Source organism: Convolutriloba macropyga, chromosome 13 (assembly GCF_964194025.1).
Source record: "Convolutriloba macropyga chromosome 13, txConMacr16.3, whole genome shotgun sequence".
Taxonomy (NCBI): domain Eukaryota; kingdom Metazoa; phylum Xenacoelomorpha; order Acoela; family Convolutidae; genus Convolutriloba; species Convolutriloba macropyga.
The window spans coordinates 14994527-15010386 of record NC_134480.1 but is presented as its reverse complement, the minus strand read 5'-3'; the positions used below and the strand labels follow the sequence as shown (position 1 = coordinate 15010386).

At 38.2% G+C, this 15860-nt stretch overlaps 3 protein-coding genes across 3 annotated transcripts in view; 2 read left to right on the top strand and 1 right to left on the bottom strand.

The window, feature by feature from the left end:
• The window catches only part of LOC142352304 (uncharacterized), a 317257-nt gene that overhangs the window by 167379 nt on the left and 134018 nt on the right, over positions 1-15860 (top strand). The window lies entirely within an intron of this gene.
• The window catches only part of LOC142351517 (uncharacterized), a 225337-nt gene that overhangs the window by 94802 nt on the left and 114675 nt on the right, over positions 1-15860 (top strand). The window lies entirely within an intron of this gene.
• Positions 1733-4914, bottom strand: LOC142352062 (E3 ubiquitin-protein ligase RNF123-like). The gene is made up of 2 exons (XM_075404417.1): positions 4096-4914; positions 1733-2233 (listed from the first exon to the last, which is right to left on the bottom strand). The coding sequence occupies exons 1-2, from the start codon at positions 4888-4890 to the stop codon at positions 1733-1735; spliced, it is 1296 nt and encodes a 431-aa protein (XP_075260532.1). The 5' UTR covers positions 4891-4914.

The following is a 15860-nucleotide window of genomic DNA, read 5'->3' as shown; positions in this document are numbered from 1 at the left end:
AATGCAAACATCATCCTGCATGTTGGCGTATTCCTCATTCGATATCCTTTGGCATCTTCCGTGAAACCAGTTTTTGCATGACTCACATTTTACTCCTCTTCCTGGGAAAGTCACTCTCAGATTAAAGTCTTTGCACTTCCGGTTTTGGTCGGATCTGGAAATGTTTTCATTGAGCTCTGGTTTTTGCAGTGATGCCTCAAACGATTTCATCCACACGTTTGCTAGTATTACAGCCAGTGATGCACTCATAGCCAGAACATCTGATTGTACATACCAAATGCCATCACATTGAAACGAACATTCGTCACCGCAAGCTTTAGCAAATTTTTTATGACGGATCTTGGGATATCTGGAGCTACGTTGCTTGAATAGAGTTCTCTTAGAGCAATTTCTATAGCCTCTCCAACCGGAACGTTGGTCTACACACTTTTTACGTCAAGAGATACTATCTGCTCGTCATCTTCAAGAAAGAGAGACTCTAAGGTCTTTCAAGCCTCTTGCGTGTTGGTTTCAATGTTTGCGCGGTAGTTTCTGGAAAAATGGTGTCAGAAATCTGTTTAAGTTTCCGTAGATGCTACCAGGCATCGAAAGAGCAGGTCGGAGATTATCTTTTTTATGTAATTTTGCCAGACCATAAAGCCTCGCTGGTTGTGAAACTGTTGACCTGAGTCTTTGATAAATTTTGTCACTAATTTTCCCTTGCTTCATTAATTGTTGCAGGCTGTTATTGATCTATTTTTCATTTTTGATCACACGATCATCTTTTGATCATTGATTTTTTGGAACTGATCTGAGTTCAGCACCTCATCAAGTTTTTCCATGTACGTTGACTTCTTCATCACACAGAAACCGCAGCCTTTATCAAATGGTTCCGCCAGCAAATCATTGGCTTTTAGGTAATCATGCATCTTTTTGACCCCTCTATCCATTGGGTTTTTGCGTACATTTTTTGCATACCATTTTGCGGACGGTCAATTACACAAAGCTTCTCACCCTCGGTTTTATTCTCGCGTAACTCCCTTACAAGTGGGTCTACGTCTGCAAGGAAGTGCACCTCAACAAACTTGTCCCTCACATGGTGTTTAGGTCCAAATGATAAGATGTCAAGTACAAACTTTGGAAGTTCACGGCCATCCATTATCACAACATTACTATGGGAGCCATTCCGCAGTGGTCTATCCTGTCTATCTGACAGTTTATCAAGTTTTCCAATAAGTGCCCTAAACATAAATATCCCTCTTGTGGAGGTTCTGTAAATTTCGTTTTGTCAAGCACAAAATGTTTTTTGCCCTATGTTTCCTCAACTAGTCAAAATTATCATTTGAATTAATATTTTTAACCATTGCGGAGTGGTTCCTCATTTCACGCCTAATGCTGCCAACAACGGATTCATCAGTTCTGGTCTCACGTTCTCCATAATATTACTGCTATCTGACTCAAGTTTTTCCCTTAACACTTTACGGCTTTTCTCCGCACGGTTTATTTCCTGTTTCAAGAGCTTTAATTGAAAACTGTGCAACGCTTGTTTAGAAAAAATTTCTTTTTTAGGAGCGCGAAACCTCAAAAAATCCGAAATCATATCATTGTTAAGGCATTCTTTTAAAAAGTCAAGTCCGTAATTGCAGCTAGTGACCTTATTTAGGGTTTTCAAGTAATCAAGATAAAATTTGTAACATTTTGATCTTTTCAAAATATACCTGAGCCACGTCTTTGCTAGCATTAACCACATACCTCAAAGAAGCTCAAGGACAGGGGGCAATGAAACCCGATTGTTCAGGAGTTCCTCCTCAGTGTGTGTCTGTTGCACCATCTTTGCCTTGGCTCTCGCTTTCCTCTGCCTTTTGCCCCAGTTCTTGCCTTTTCCTTTCTTGAGCAGCCCTCTTAAATTGTACTGATGGCGTAATACTGTCTCCAGGGTCCTAATCTCCAACCCAGCCTCCTGATGCAGCTGGGAATACTTTCCTGGCTGCGTCTTCCACTTTCTCTTCGAAATCAGGTGCTTGGTTACGCTTAGCGCCAGTACCTCAGACTTCAGCAGCTCCTCAAAAATATCCTCTGTGCCTATACGTTGACGGTAAACAATCGCACTGAAGCGGTCTCTGTTCGTTCTAAGAAACGGTGTCAACTCCAGCACGCTGCGGGGTTGGTAGTTGTTTGAAATGTGATGTGAGATTGTGTTATTTATCATGTCGTGCCACACTACCAAGTCTTTCCGCTTGCTCAGGTGACCCTTCTGAAGAAGATTCCTTGCGTTTTTGACCCAGTCTTTGGAATTTCTGTTGAAGGAGAGTCCGGGAACCGATGTAATTTTCCCTAAAAACTGTTTTTTGCTTGAATATGGGAGACTATTTAGAAGCGAACATGCAGCCAGAATTTGCACCATCTCTGTAAATCTATAAAATTCATACTCGCTAAAACACTAAAACACTGAAAACTTCTCAAAGTATTTTGCAATTAGCCCTTCTTTAGGCCTTGATTTCAAAATATTTGACAAAGTAAATAATGTAAAAGAAACCGATTTGTCAAATTAAAATTACTTAAAACAAAAGTTTTCGAACTCTAAGTTCATCGTCAGGTTAAAACTGTTTTACAAATTGTTATAAGATAAAATTCCATATGTACAATATTTATCCTATTTACAACTCATATTTACATCCGCTATCAATTTATTTAAAAACATTACTATTCCGGATTTTTCGATTTTGGCCATGTTCTTGTATTTTTAGGGTTATTCCGAATTTGCCCTAAACTTAAGTATCCTTCTTGTTGAGGTTTTGCAAATTTCGTTTTGTCATGCACAAAATGTTTTTTTGCCCTATGTTTCCTCAACTAGTCAAAATTATTATTTGAATTAATATTTTAACGTTAATATTTGAACTAATATTTTAACGTTATTATGTTAACTTAAATTTACTAGCAGTATAAGACCAAACTTTTCTAGTCTTTATAAAGTGATTCTATAAATGTTGACGTTTAAGCAAATTGTTTGGGGATTATTGTTTGCGCCCCCAGCTTTGTGGGTGCATATTTTTTGCACCCCCCCCCCCCCCCCCGACGCATGTGCCATTTTTTAAAATAAAGATTCGCTATTAAAAATTATAAACAGACATGATATTATCGGCATGTCTTGTACTGAAGAAGCCTCCTTTCTAGATGCAAGACTTGTGTATGTGGTTAATTATGTGGTTTAATAATTACATCAAACCTCTCATGGCAAGGAAACTCCAAGCACAGAGTGCAAAAAAACAACTAGTGCTTTTTTTCCAAATAAAACGAAATGTCTCTGCAATCAGTTCAATATCAAACAAAATGAACTGCTGTACTGTACTGGTTCTATTGTTTCAATACTGACGTACTGCTCACAAGCATGGTTGCAAAACCACACCAGCATGTACAAAATTGAAGTGCAGATTATGGCCGCTAAATGGATTCTAGGAAATTCACCTCAAACTTACGAAGAACGTCTCATTAGCCTAAAACTACTCACACTCTGTCACTACGTCGAACTGCATGATCTTTTTCTCTTCCTAGCTATTACTTGTAATGAGTATTACACTCTCAAAAAGTTTTAAAGCCCTCGAAGACGAGAGAACAAGGCATCACTGTAGAGGTGATCTGAAAATTAAGCGCTTAGTCAAATCCGATGAAAATTTCTTCCAACGAACGACACAACTGTATAACGTTGTAAAAAGAAATATTCAAGAATTTGAAGGCAAATTAAACAAACACACTAACATAAAAGCATACTGGCACTTGCTCAAGACTCAATTCAACCCTAACAAACAAATGCTCTTGGCGTATAACTTACAGAAATGACAATTGTAAAAATTGGCAAAAAAACTTGTCAACTGAAACTAGACTGACAAAATTTCTTTGAATTGTAAAAAACCAAGAGTACCGCAATATAGCTCCGCTCAGCTTACAGCTATAAAAGACAAAATTAGAATAACAAGGCAAAAAATTGAGCCAAATGGACAAGTCGTGAAAAGACACGTTTAAGATATTAGCTCAAACATCGTTCGCGAGCAATCAATAATTTTCAGACTTAAGATTAATATACATGAGATAATCTGGTTTTACTGAGCGGAAACTTACCTGCATTGGTCTAAAGCCTTCGATCGGATACTTCAGCGGACTCGATCCAAAATTCAACCTCACTGATTCATGAACGGACAACGATATCGCTGGCAGGTATGCAAAACCTGGACCCAAGGTAATATTATCGTAAGCGACTCCCAAATTTTTGCCATTACGGTAGAACCCAATTAAACCCTCGTCGCAATCGATAGTACAGGAAATTACGTCTCCAGAACTCCATGATTCGCCGTACTTTTGGGTATTCATGTTCCATTTCCGAGTTCGATTGCCATCGTAAGCATAAGAATTGGGAGTATCTCCAACGCCCTCTTGGGGTGAGAACACACACTTGGTAGTACTCCAACCAATCTGCATCAATCCTTTTGACCCTAGCATAACTTCATACACCCATTTACCTTTGAAAACACAAGCATTCGCTGTAATTGTTGAGAAATTGGATAAACTCGTGACACCGAGCTGGTCATGCTCAAAAAAGAAGTTTCCATGAGTCAGCTTTCGATCTAACAACACCGACTGATCACTATTGCCGCATATTCTGCCTTCATTGTCTTCCTCAGAAGTGTGCTCGTTTTCAAGCTGACTCACATTGGTTTTCATACTTTTGTCTATATAACCTTCGAGCGTTTCAAGAGTGAGGCGCTTCTTGGAAACATTTTCAACCGAGTCACACTGGTAGCTAGCTGGTGGGGAGAACACTCGGTAGAGAAACTGCTCAACAGCTGGGGCATTGCCAACGCTGCTGCTGCCAACTATTGATGCAGGAATGCCGTGCTGAATGGACGGCGGTGCCATTCTAGCCTTAAAATTGGGCACATGCATGAGAAGAGTTGCCTCTGGCCAGCCCCCCCCCAAATAAGTGCCAATTTACATGGAGTGACCAGTCAGTAATCAGAAATTTCTCAAGTAGAGCAACTTACAATTGAAATCGGCAAAGACGAAAAATAAAATTTAAGGAGAAAGTAAATTGCAAAAAGATCAAATTCTAAACTTGTGACAATGGTGCAGCTTTTAGACCTTACATTTACTGTAAAAGAAACCGATTTGTCAAAATAAAATTACTTAAAACAAACGTTTTCGAACTTTACGTTCATCGTCAGGTTAAAACTGTTTTACAAATTGTTATAAGATAAAATTCCATATGTACAATATTTATCCTATTTACAACTCATATTTACATCCGCTATCAATTTATTTAAAAACATTACTATTCCGGATTTTTCGATTTTGGCCATGTTCTTGTATTTTTAGGGTTATTCCGAATTTGCCCTAAACTTAAGTATCCTTCTTGTTGAGGTTTTGCAAATTTCGTTTTGTCATGCACAAAATGTTTTTTTGCCCTATGTTTCCTCAACTAGTCAAAATTATTATTTGAATTAATATTTTAACGTTAATATTTGAACTAATATTTTAACGTTATTATGTTAACTTAAATTTACTAGCAGTATAAGACCAAACTTTTCTAGTCTTTATAAAGTGATTCTATAAATGTTGACGTTTAAGCAAATTGTTTGGGGATTATTGTTTGCGCCCCCAGCTTTGTGGGTGCATATTTTTTGCACCCCCCCCCCCGACGCATGTGCCATTTTTTAAAATAAAGATTCGCTATTAAAAATTAAACAGACATGATATTATCGGCATGTCTTGTACTGAAGAAGCCTCCTTTCTAGATGCAAGACTTGTGTATGTGGTTAATTATGTGGTTTAATAATTACATCAAACCTCTCATGGCAAGGAAACTCCAAGCACAGAGTGCAAAAAAACAACTAGTGCTTTTTTTCCAAATAAAACGAAATGTCTCTGCAATCAGTTCAATATCAAACAAAATGAACTGCTGTACTGTACTGGTTCTATTGTTTCAATACTGACGTACTGCTCACAAGCATGGTTGCAAAACCACACCAGCATGTACAAAATTGAAGTGCAGATTATGGCCGCTAAATGGATTCTAGGAAATTCACCTCAAACTTACGAAGAACGTCTCATTAGCCTAAAACTACTCACACTCTGTCACTACGTCGAACTGCATGATCTTTTTCTCTTCCTAGCTATTACTTGTAATGAGTATTACATTCTCAAAAAGTTTTAAAGCCCTCGAAGACGAGAGAACAAGGCATCACTGTAGAGGTGATCTGAAAATTAAGCGCTTAGTCAAATCCGATGAAAATTTCTTCCAACGAACGACACAACTGTATAACGTTGTAAAAAGAAATATTCAAGAATTTGAAGGCAAATTAAACAAACACACTAACATAAAAGCATACTGGCACTTGCTCAAGACTCAATTCAACCCTAACAAACAAATGCTCTTGGCGTATAACTTACAGAAATGACAATTGTAAAAATTGGCAAAAAAACTTGTCAACTGAAACTAGACTGACAAAAGGGCACAAATTTAAACCCCGGGAAACAAACTTAAAGTCTCAACTGCTACTACTTCTACCAGTTCTACCACTACCACAATAACTACTTGTAATATACTCCCAGGAAAACAAGTTAGCGTCAAGTCATAACATGTCCTTGTGCTCTTGGATCGTAAGGTCGCTACGTTTGCATTTTCAACCAGTAATTGCAATCTCTTGAAGAAACTGAATTCAGATTCATCATCTCGTTGCTTACATGACAGTAAATGATGACCTGCATACATAACCCGGGTAGGTTTCTGGAATTGTCTATCAAGTTTTGCCAAACCGTTTGTAAATGATGTCGCCCCATCTAGTATAGAGAATAATTCAGGCCCCGCGTAAGATCGTAGGAACGTCAAATGATGCGCGTCTTCTCAAATCTTGTTGATGACCAGTTCGTCAGTGAAAATTTTTTTCAACCATGACCATTGTTCAGATGTCCGATTGGTTGGCAGTTCCGGCGGCTGGAATTTCATAATTGTCTGAGTAAATTGCAGTATACTCTCAAGAAAACACATTAGCGTCAAAGCTTTACTCAGACAACAATCTGAAAACATACAAAGTATGAATCAAACTGAAGTCACAAACTGAAAGGTTTATATGTATAACTGAATTCACACAACAGTCTCCTCTGCTCAGAAGTCTACCACATAGTCCTTCAGGTGTCCAGGAGCCTTTCGCTGACGAGATGGGCGTCCCGACGGATTGGCGTCAGGGCTGCGCACCATAGTCGGTTTAACAGGAGAATCCGCGATTTGTGAGTTGAAAAGGTGACTTCCCTGAGTCGCTTCTTCGGCAGAGTGGCTGGGACGGGTGATTGGACTATCAGAAGACGGTTCGAAGACCTCATCGTGAACAAGCTGAGTGTTGAGAGACACCGGAATCATAGAATTTTCTTGAATAGGTGGTTTCTCTGCAATATGGTTCTCGGATTCATCATGATCAAAGTTCATAGAACCTGACGTCGGCGCCAGATCTGAGGTTGACACAGTGCTTCGGCGGCCATCTGCGTATTCAATACATACCGCTTTATGGCTGACAACCCCAATAATTTTCACTTTCGTCACTAATGGCTCAGACTTATTTCGCACAAAGTTACATAACAGAGCATTGGTTCCTGCTCGTATCCACGCTGGTATATAATAGCCAAATCCTTCCCTCCGCTGGGACTGGAACAATCTATCATGAGGGGTTTCATTCGTCGTCGTGTACAATATTGTACGAATAGCAGATAAAGTTTCGCATAACACACTTTCCCAGTGACTGGCGGGTAAATTTCGAGATTCTAGAAGACAAGAAACGGCCTTTCAAATCGTTCCGTTAATTCTTTCACACAGACCGTTCCGTACTGGGTGATAGGGCCTAGTTTGTGACTGAGCAATCCCGTTTTCTTGTCAAGATTGCTGGAACTCATTTGAACGAAACTGTTTGCCTCGATCAATGTGGATAAAAGACGGATAACCAAAAGCGCTGAAAAGAAGACGAAGGCGTGAAATAACAGTTGTCGATATGATCGATCGAAGCGGGAATGCAAACGGCAATCTGCTGTATTCCTCAGTAACGGTAAGTAAGAAGCAGTTACCAGTGCCCGGAGACGGCGGTTTAGTTCCCATTAAATCGAGAGCAAGGTGTTCGAATGGTTTAGAGCTGAAATCAATTTTTCATTCGTGGACTTAACGAAACGCGGTATGGTTACGCAACAAGCTTCTCAGCTCTTATTAAGAGTCTTGATGTCTTCAAGTGAAAACGGCAAATTTTGTCTGCGTACATAATTCCACATTCGTGTAATTCCGGGGCACGCTAAATTACAGTGTAAATCGAGTAGCTTTGATATTCTTGGAAAAGAGCCAATAGCCACAATCCGTGACAGCGCATCGGCCCCCACATTATCTAAGCGCGAATTATATGAGATATTATATCGAAACTCGGCAAGTTTAAGTCTCCATCGCATGAGTTTCTCAATTTTGACTATGGATTTATTATCAGCAACTATGAAAGCAACCCTGCGCATATCAGTCTTAACCAGAACCCGATAAGGCTTCAGTAAATTGTCATACTTCCGAAAGAACTCTACTATGGCTAGGGTTTCTTTCTCCACGGACGAGTAGACTTTTTCGGACTTGGATAAGCTTCGAAAGAAAAATGCTGTTGGTCGCCCAGTTGTGTGATAGCGCATCCAATAGCCGACGCTGAGGCATCAGTCACCATGATGAGAGATCCTTTGTCAGGCACTGGCAATGACAGTGACGAATATATTATCTCCTGTTTCAGCTCCTTGATTCTGGGAACAACCGGTAGTGGAAACGCACACTGCTGTGACGCAGACAGTAAAGGCTGTATTTTATCCGAATATCGATGAATCCATTTTGAATAATACGCGAAAAAGCCAATCAACCGCTTCAAAGCGTTCTGTTCTTCCGGAATCGGAAAATTTTCAAGAGTTTGAATTCGATCAGAGTCAGGCCGTTTCCTTCCCGCCGAGATAATATGCCCCAGCATGGCAACAGTGCGCAGTCAAAAGGAGCACTTTTTGTAATTCAGTGTTAATTAATTGGTCGGCTTTGACCGCATCCAGAACTTTCTTCAGATTTCTTTCATGCTCATCTTTCGTACGACCTCCAACAATGACGTCATTCAGAAATGGGTGAGCTCCAGTAAGGTTATGCTTCTCAACAAAGTCATCCATTGTGTGCTGAAAGCAGGGTACTGCGTTGGTCAAGCCAAAGGTAATCTTGTAAACTGGTACAACTTGCTGTTTACTTCGAAGGCTGTATACTTTCTGTCACCTTCCTTCAGCGGAACCTGATGGTATGCTGCCTTGAGGTCGATTTTTGAAAAATAATGGTAATTTGTGGCCTTGTCCAATAAAACCTCCATTTCGGGGAATGGATAAGCATCCACATCACTGAATCTATTGACTGTTTCTCAATAGTCTATCACCATGCGATCTTTATGCCCGTGATGAACAAATGCTTGTGCTCTCCAGGGGATGTGGAAGGCTCGATTATTCCCTCTTTTAGCGTTCGCGTAATTTCAGTCTTCATGAACTCCTGATCTTTGCACCATCTGAACTTGGTAGTGATAGGCCTCGCTGAATAGACAGAATCATCGAAAATAACTGGTGGCTCAGTGTTCATTTTGGGAAATGAACATACGGGTTCTGACAAAGTTGCCACAAGGACACAAATCAACTGTGTCCTCCTGGCCCCAAAAGTGAAGGGAAACCGTGCTATGTTGGGATAACACGTCCAAACCAATGATCAGATCGCCAATTAGAGATTTTACCACAGCGAGTTTAACTGCTTAAAACTTGTTTTGGATTGTCAATAGTGTATCACAAAAACCAACACTTTCGAGTTTATCTCCGTTAGCCAAGCGAGAACTTCTCTGCGACTTTCTAACATCCAAATCTTTTGAATCACAAAAACTCTCAGTAATAAATGATATTGTTGATCCGGGATCAATCAGTGCCTTAACCTCAACGCATTCTTCACCAAGACCGATCTGTTTTAAAATTCCTGATTGTCCATGGCTATTCGCGGCAAACATCAGGGTTGCAGACGAAAATGCTTAATCGTCTGGAGTTTCCTCTGGTTGGATTGCGGCCGTCGGCGATCTGCAGACCACAGCCCAGTGGCCGATCTTGTTGCATTTCAGACGGGATGTATTTTTAGCAGGACATTTGAAACGTGGATGTGCCTTTTGCCCACAGAACGAGCACTTAGTCTTGGAAAACTCCTTGATTTTCCCACGTTGTCCTTTGTCCCGTTTATCACAAACTGCGGCGATACTACTTTTGCGGGAATCCGAGGTGCTAGATCCTGACGCAACAAAAGAACGAGGGAAGTCGGTAGTCATTTCAATTGCGGTGGCCAAGCTTTTGAATTTGTCAAGTGACGCTTCCACATTGGTTAGCTCCGGTAACCTTGCTCTGATAGAATTGCTTCGTAGACCTGATACCAAGCCGTCACGTAATAGTATGTCCTTCTGCTCTTGGATCGAAAGGTGCTACATTCGCATTTTCAACCAGTAATTGCAATCTCTTGAAGAAACTGAATTCAGATTCATCATCTCGTTGCTTACATGACAGTAAATGATGACGTGCATACATAACCCGAGTAGGTTTCTGGAATTGTCTATCAAGTTTTGCCAAACCGTTTGTAAATGATGTCGCCCCATCTATTATAGAGAATAATTCAGGCTCCGCGTAAGATCGTAGGAACGTCAATTGATGCGCGTCTTCTCTAATCTTGTTGATGACCAGTTCGTCAGTGAAAATTTTTTTCAACCATGACCATTGTTCAGATGTCCGATTGGTTGGCAGTTCCGGCGGCTGGAATTTCATAATTGTCTGAGTAAATTGCAGTATACTCTCAAAAAAACACATTAGCGTCAAAGCTTTACTCAGACAACAATCTGAAAACATACAAAGTATGAATCAAACTGAAGGCAAAAACTGAAAAGTTTTTTATATATAACTGAAATCACACAACACTACTACTACTACTACTACTACTACTACTACTACTACTCTTATTTCTACTACTACTACTCTTACTACTACTACTACTGCAACTACTACTACAACTACTACTACTACTACTACTACTACTACTACTACTACTACTACTACTACTACTACTACTACTACTACTACTACTGCTGCTGCTGCTACTACTACTACTACTACTACTACTACTACTACTACTACTACTACTACTACTACTACTACTACTACTACTACTACTACTACTACTACTACTACTACTACTACTACTACTACTACTACTACTACTACTACTACTACTACTACTACTACTACTACTACTACTACTACTACTACTACTACTACTACTACTACTACTACTACTGTTTCAACACTTTAATTCCAAATATGAAATAAAGGCACGGTTGGCAACAAATACAAACAAAACAAGAAGAGTTATTTGTTTGGTTATTCTGTGAAGTGCTGTACGACGAAATTGTTGAAGGCATTCTTTGACCCGGTTGCTGCTTTCTCCTGCAATCTGGAGAACGATACTTTGTTTCGTACACAGTCTCCTTCGTTTTGACTCATCCATGTTTTCCGTTGCCCCCCAGGAGCGCGTCTAGCATGGACGTATTGATCGGGCGGGTCCCAATCAAAGGCACTGCGGGCTAATCTTCCTGGTTCCATTATCTGGATGTGTCCGTACCATTTTATCCGTTTGAGCATGATCATCGTGGATAGTTGGGGCATTCGTGATCTTGACATAATTTCTTAAAAATAATTTCTTGAAAATAATTTCTTCGTTCGTTGCTTTCTCCATATATGACACACGTAGAATTCTCCGAAGACAACCACAGTGGAAACTCTCAAGTTTTCTCTCCATTAATTTCGAAAGAGTCCAAGTCTCTGAGCTGTACAGCACGGCTGATAAAACGAGTGCTTTGTACAAATTGCACTTGAGGTGCACGCTGAGCTGCTTGCTCTTCCAGAGATTTTGGAAGTTAGCAAACCGTTGTCTACCTTCTGCAAGTTTGCAATTGACTTCCTGCAGGTCTCCATGCTTGAGGCCGACATATGATCCGAGATACTTGAACGCTTCTATGTTTTCAAACTCGTTTCCGAGAACATCTTGTACTTTGCAGGAAAACACGCGTGTGGCAACTGCTTTAGGTTTGCCACAGTATCTCGATTGGTGAACTTTTCGGCCATTGACTGTTTTGAACTTTCTTTCACACTTGTCACAGGTAAGGCTCGCCTCTAGTTGCTCGAACTTTGACTTGTCGACGACATTCTTTGACAAACCGTCTTTGCAGAATCTTGTTTGGTGCACTTTGCGTCCGGTAACTGTACTGAATTGCCGTACTACTACTACTACTACTACTACTACTACTACTACTACTACTACTACTACTACTACTACTACTACTACTACTACTGCTACTACTACTACTACTACTACTGTAGCAGAGAGCAATTTGGGTAAGGGCGGCCGCGGTTTCTGGAAAACGTCCGAGCCGCCTCAATTTTGATGTTTAAACTCAAATCAACCCCTGAGATTGATTATTATGAGCTATAGTTGACGATTACCGAAACGGCCTTAAAAACAAACCAGTGGTGCTCGTGCTTTAGCCTTTCAAAAAATTTAATTGTTTTTTCTTTTCTAGCGTTTTTCTCCTTTTTTAACAGTAAAAGACCATTAAATTTGAACGTTATTTGATAGATTTTTATCTCTATTTTCTGAAACATGTATTTTTTTAAATTTCTGTTATGTATTCTTTGAGATATTGAGCTATAGGAGTAGGGTGCCTTTTTTGGCCGAACAGTAAGGAAAATTGAACAGGCAGTTTCTCTACGAAAAACTAATTTTTTTCAAAAATTTTTTTTGCTCCTGTCTTGTATGACTACTTTCTGTCATTTTTGGTCTTATGAATGTTTGACGTAGCTTTTTCAGATACGGTGAAAATTTCGGCCTATGAAATCGGTTTGACTAAGTCGAGTGCGTTTGGACATCCTCAGATCCGAAATGAGGTGATTTTTGATAAATGACCACAGAGTTCTGAAATTTGGCATGCAAGTTCGCAATAGTACGACAACCCACCTCCCAAAAAACGGGAGCTTTTTATGTAGTGAAAAAGCAGAAAAAACACTTTGAAAAAAACGGCCTTCAAATATGGGTAATAGTTTTTGGATAATTTTTGGCCCAATTCTGATATTTTTTAATTGATTGCAGATTTTTGCCTCAAATTTAATTTTTTGGAAGCGCAAAGATGAAAAGTAGGAGGTGACATGCTGGCCATGTGTAAAAAAGTTAAAAAATATGTTTTACTGATGTAAAAAGTTTAAATACAAATTTAAAAAAAAAGGTTTTTCATAAAAAACTGTGGCCATTTCGATCTGAATTGTGCTAGTGTTGGAAAACTAACTTTTCCATAAACTAAAAATGCTGCGTTTCAAATCTCAGATTAAAAAAGACAAATTCAGGCAAAAAAAGTTGTTCAAAAACAACCCCAAATTCTGAAAAAACACAAGATATTTTTTTTTATGTGTTGTCGGGAAATCCTTGATTTCGACCGTTTCCTTATCCAAAGAATGATTTTTTGAAAAGCAAATCTAGTGATCTCTAAATGATCAGTATGAAAATTGGTTCAGAAATCAATATATCAATATTTTTTCTACTCAAATTTTTTTTTGGCACGAAAGTGCAAAATGGGTAACGGTGAGAATTTTGAAGTCAAATGAGCAAGGGTTACAGAAATGTCTACAAAAAAACAATATAATGATCCAAAAACGCCAATTCTAAAACGCTGAGGTCTTTCACTTGTTATCTGTGAGGAATTTAAGTTATGGCTTGCATAAAAACAACGCTTCTGAAGCATAAAAAACAGCTATCACCAAAATTTGAGGTCAGTTGGACGAAAATGAGAAAAAAATATTTGAAAAATTTGATAGCAGAAAGAAGTTTTTCCAATTGTCTAAATGAAATAAACAAAGTAATATTTTAGTGTCTCTGTGTGCAGGTTGCAAAACCTATTGAAAAAACCTTTTAAAGCACGTTTCTCTGATAATCAATTTTTTTTTAAAATGGGTACCTTGTTCGAGATGTTCATTTGGCCATTTCAAAAAAGTTTTTCCCTAAAGAAGAATGAACTACAATCGTACTATTCTTTGGAACTAGTTTATTTTTGAAAAGACCTCTCCATATTGGCCAAAACTAAACTCGATAAAAAATTTAAAAAAACAGAAAAAACCTAATGCGTCAGAAAACAATTCTACGACAGCAAAAGTATAAAACGAAAAAAGTTATAATGTTTTCATTTTTCTGATCAACGAAATCTTTTAAGTTTTACTCAAACTCTTTCGGGGCATCGAGAAACCATTTTTCGAATAAAAACAAACCAAAATCGGCAAGAAAATTGCCAAAATCTGCACAGTTGTTAAAACAACATATACAAAATTGAACCACACTTGAGGCTGTTTAACTTTGTTTTTGTTAAAACTCAACGCACTATTCTGTTTGTCAGGATTTTTAAAAAACAATTATGGATCAATTCCTTCCTCTAATTATTTTTGAGACAAAAAATGTACTTTTTTGAGTTTTGGTCAAAAAGTGGAATATGGGTAATGGTGAGGTTTTTGAACTCAAATGCGCCAGGTTTACAGAAATGTCTACAAAAAAACAATGTAATGATCCAAAAAAGCCAATTCTAAAACGCTGAGGTCTTTAAATTGTTATCTGAGAGGAAGTTAAATGATGGAATTCATCAAAACAACGCTTCTGAAGCAAAAAATACGGCTATTACCAAAATTTGAGGTCAGTTGGACGAAAATGAGAAAAAAATATTTGAAAAATTTGATAGCAGAAAGAAGTTTTTCCAATTGTCTAAAAGAAACAAACAAAATAATGTTTAAGTGTCTCTGTGTGCAGGTTGCAAAACCTATTGAAAAAACCTTTTAAAGCACGTTTCTCTGATAATCAATTTTTTTTTAAAATGGGTACCTTGTTCGAGATGTTCATTTGGCCATTTCAAAAAAGTTTTTCCCTAAAGAAGAATGAACTATAATCTTACTATTCTTTGGAACTAGTTTATTTTTGAAAAGACCTCTCCATATTGGCCAAAACTAAACTCGATAAAAAATTTAAAAAAAACAGAAAAAACCTAATGCGTCAGAAAACAATTCTACGACAGCAAAAGTAAAAAACGAAAAAAGTTATAGTGTTTTCATTTTTCTGATCAACGAAATCTTTTAATTTTTACTCAAACTCTTTTGGGGCATCGAGAAACCATTTTTCGAATATAAACAAACCAAAATTGGCAAGAAAATTGCCAAAATCTGCACAGTTGTTAAAACAACATATACAAAATTGAACCACACTTGAGGCTGTTTAACTTTGTTTTTGTTAAAACTCAACGCACTATTCTGTTTCTCAGGATTTTTAAAAAACAATTATGGATCAATTCCTTCCTCTAATTATTTTTGAGACAAAAAAAGTACTTTTTTTAATTTTGGTCAAAAAGTGGAATATGGGTAATGGTGAGGTTTTTGAACTCAAATGCGCCAGGGTTACAGAAATGTCTACAAAAAAAACAATACAATGATCCAAAAACGCAAAATCTAAAACGCTGAGGTCTTGCAATTGTTATCTGAGAGGAAGTTAAGTTATGGAATGCATCAAAACAACGCTTCTGAAGCGAAAATAAACGGCTATTACCAAAATTTGAGGTCATTTGGACGAAAATGAGAAAAAAACTATTTGAAAAATTTGATAGCAGAAAGAAGTTGTTCCAATTGTCTAAATAAAATAAACAAAATAATATTCTAGTGTCTCTGTGTGCAGCTGGAAAAATCTATTGAAGAAACCTTTTAAAGCA

Bases quoted from the DNA above. Each gene is read 5' to 3' on its own strand.
- LOC142352062 (XM_075404417.1), bottom strand. From the start codon at position 4,890: ATGGCACCGCCGTCCATTCAGCACGGCATTCCTGCATCAATAGTTGGC. The intron at 2,234-4,095 runs GTAAGTTTCCGC...AATCTTCTTCAG, and splicing joins AAGGCTTTAGACCAATGCAG to AAGGGTCACCTGAGCAAGCG.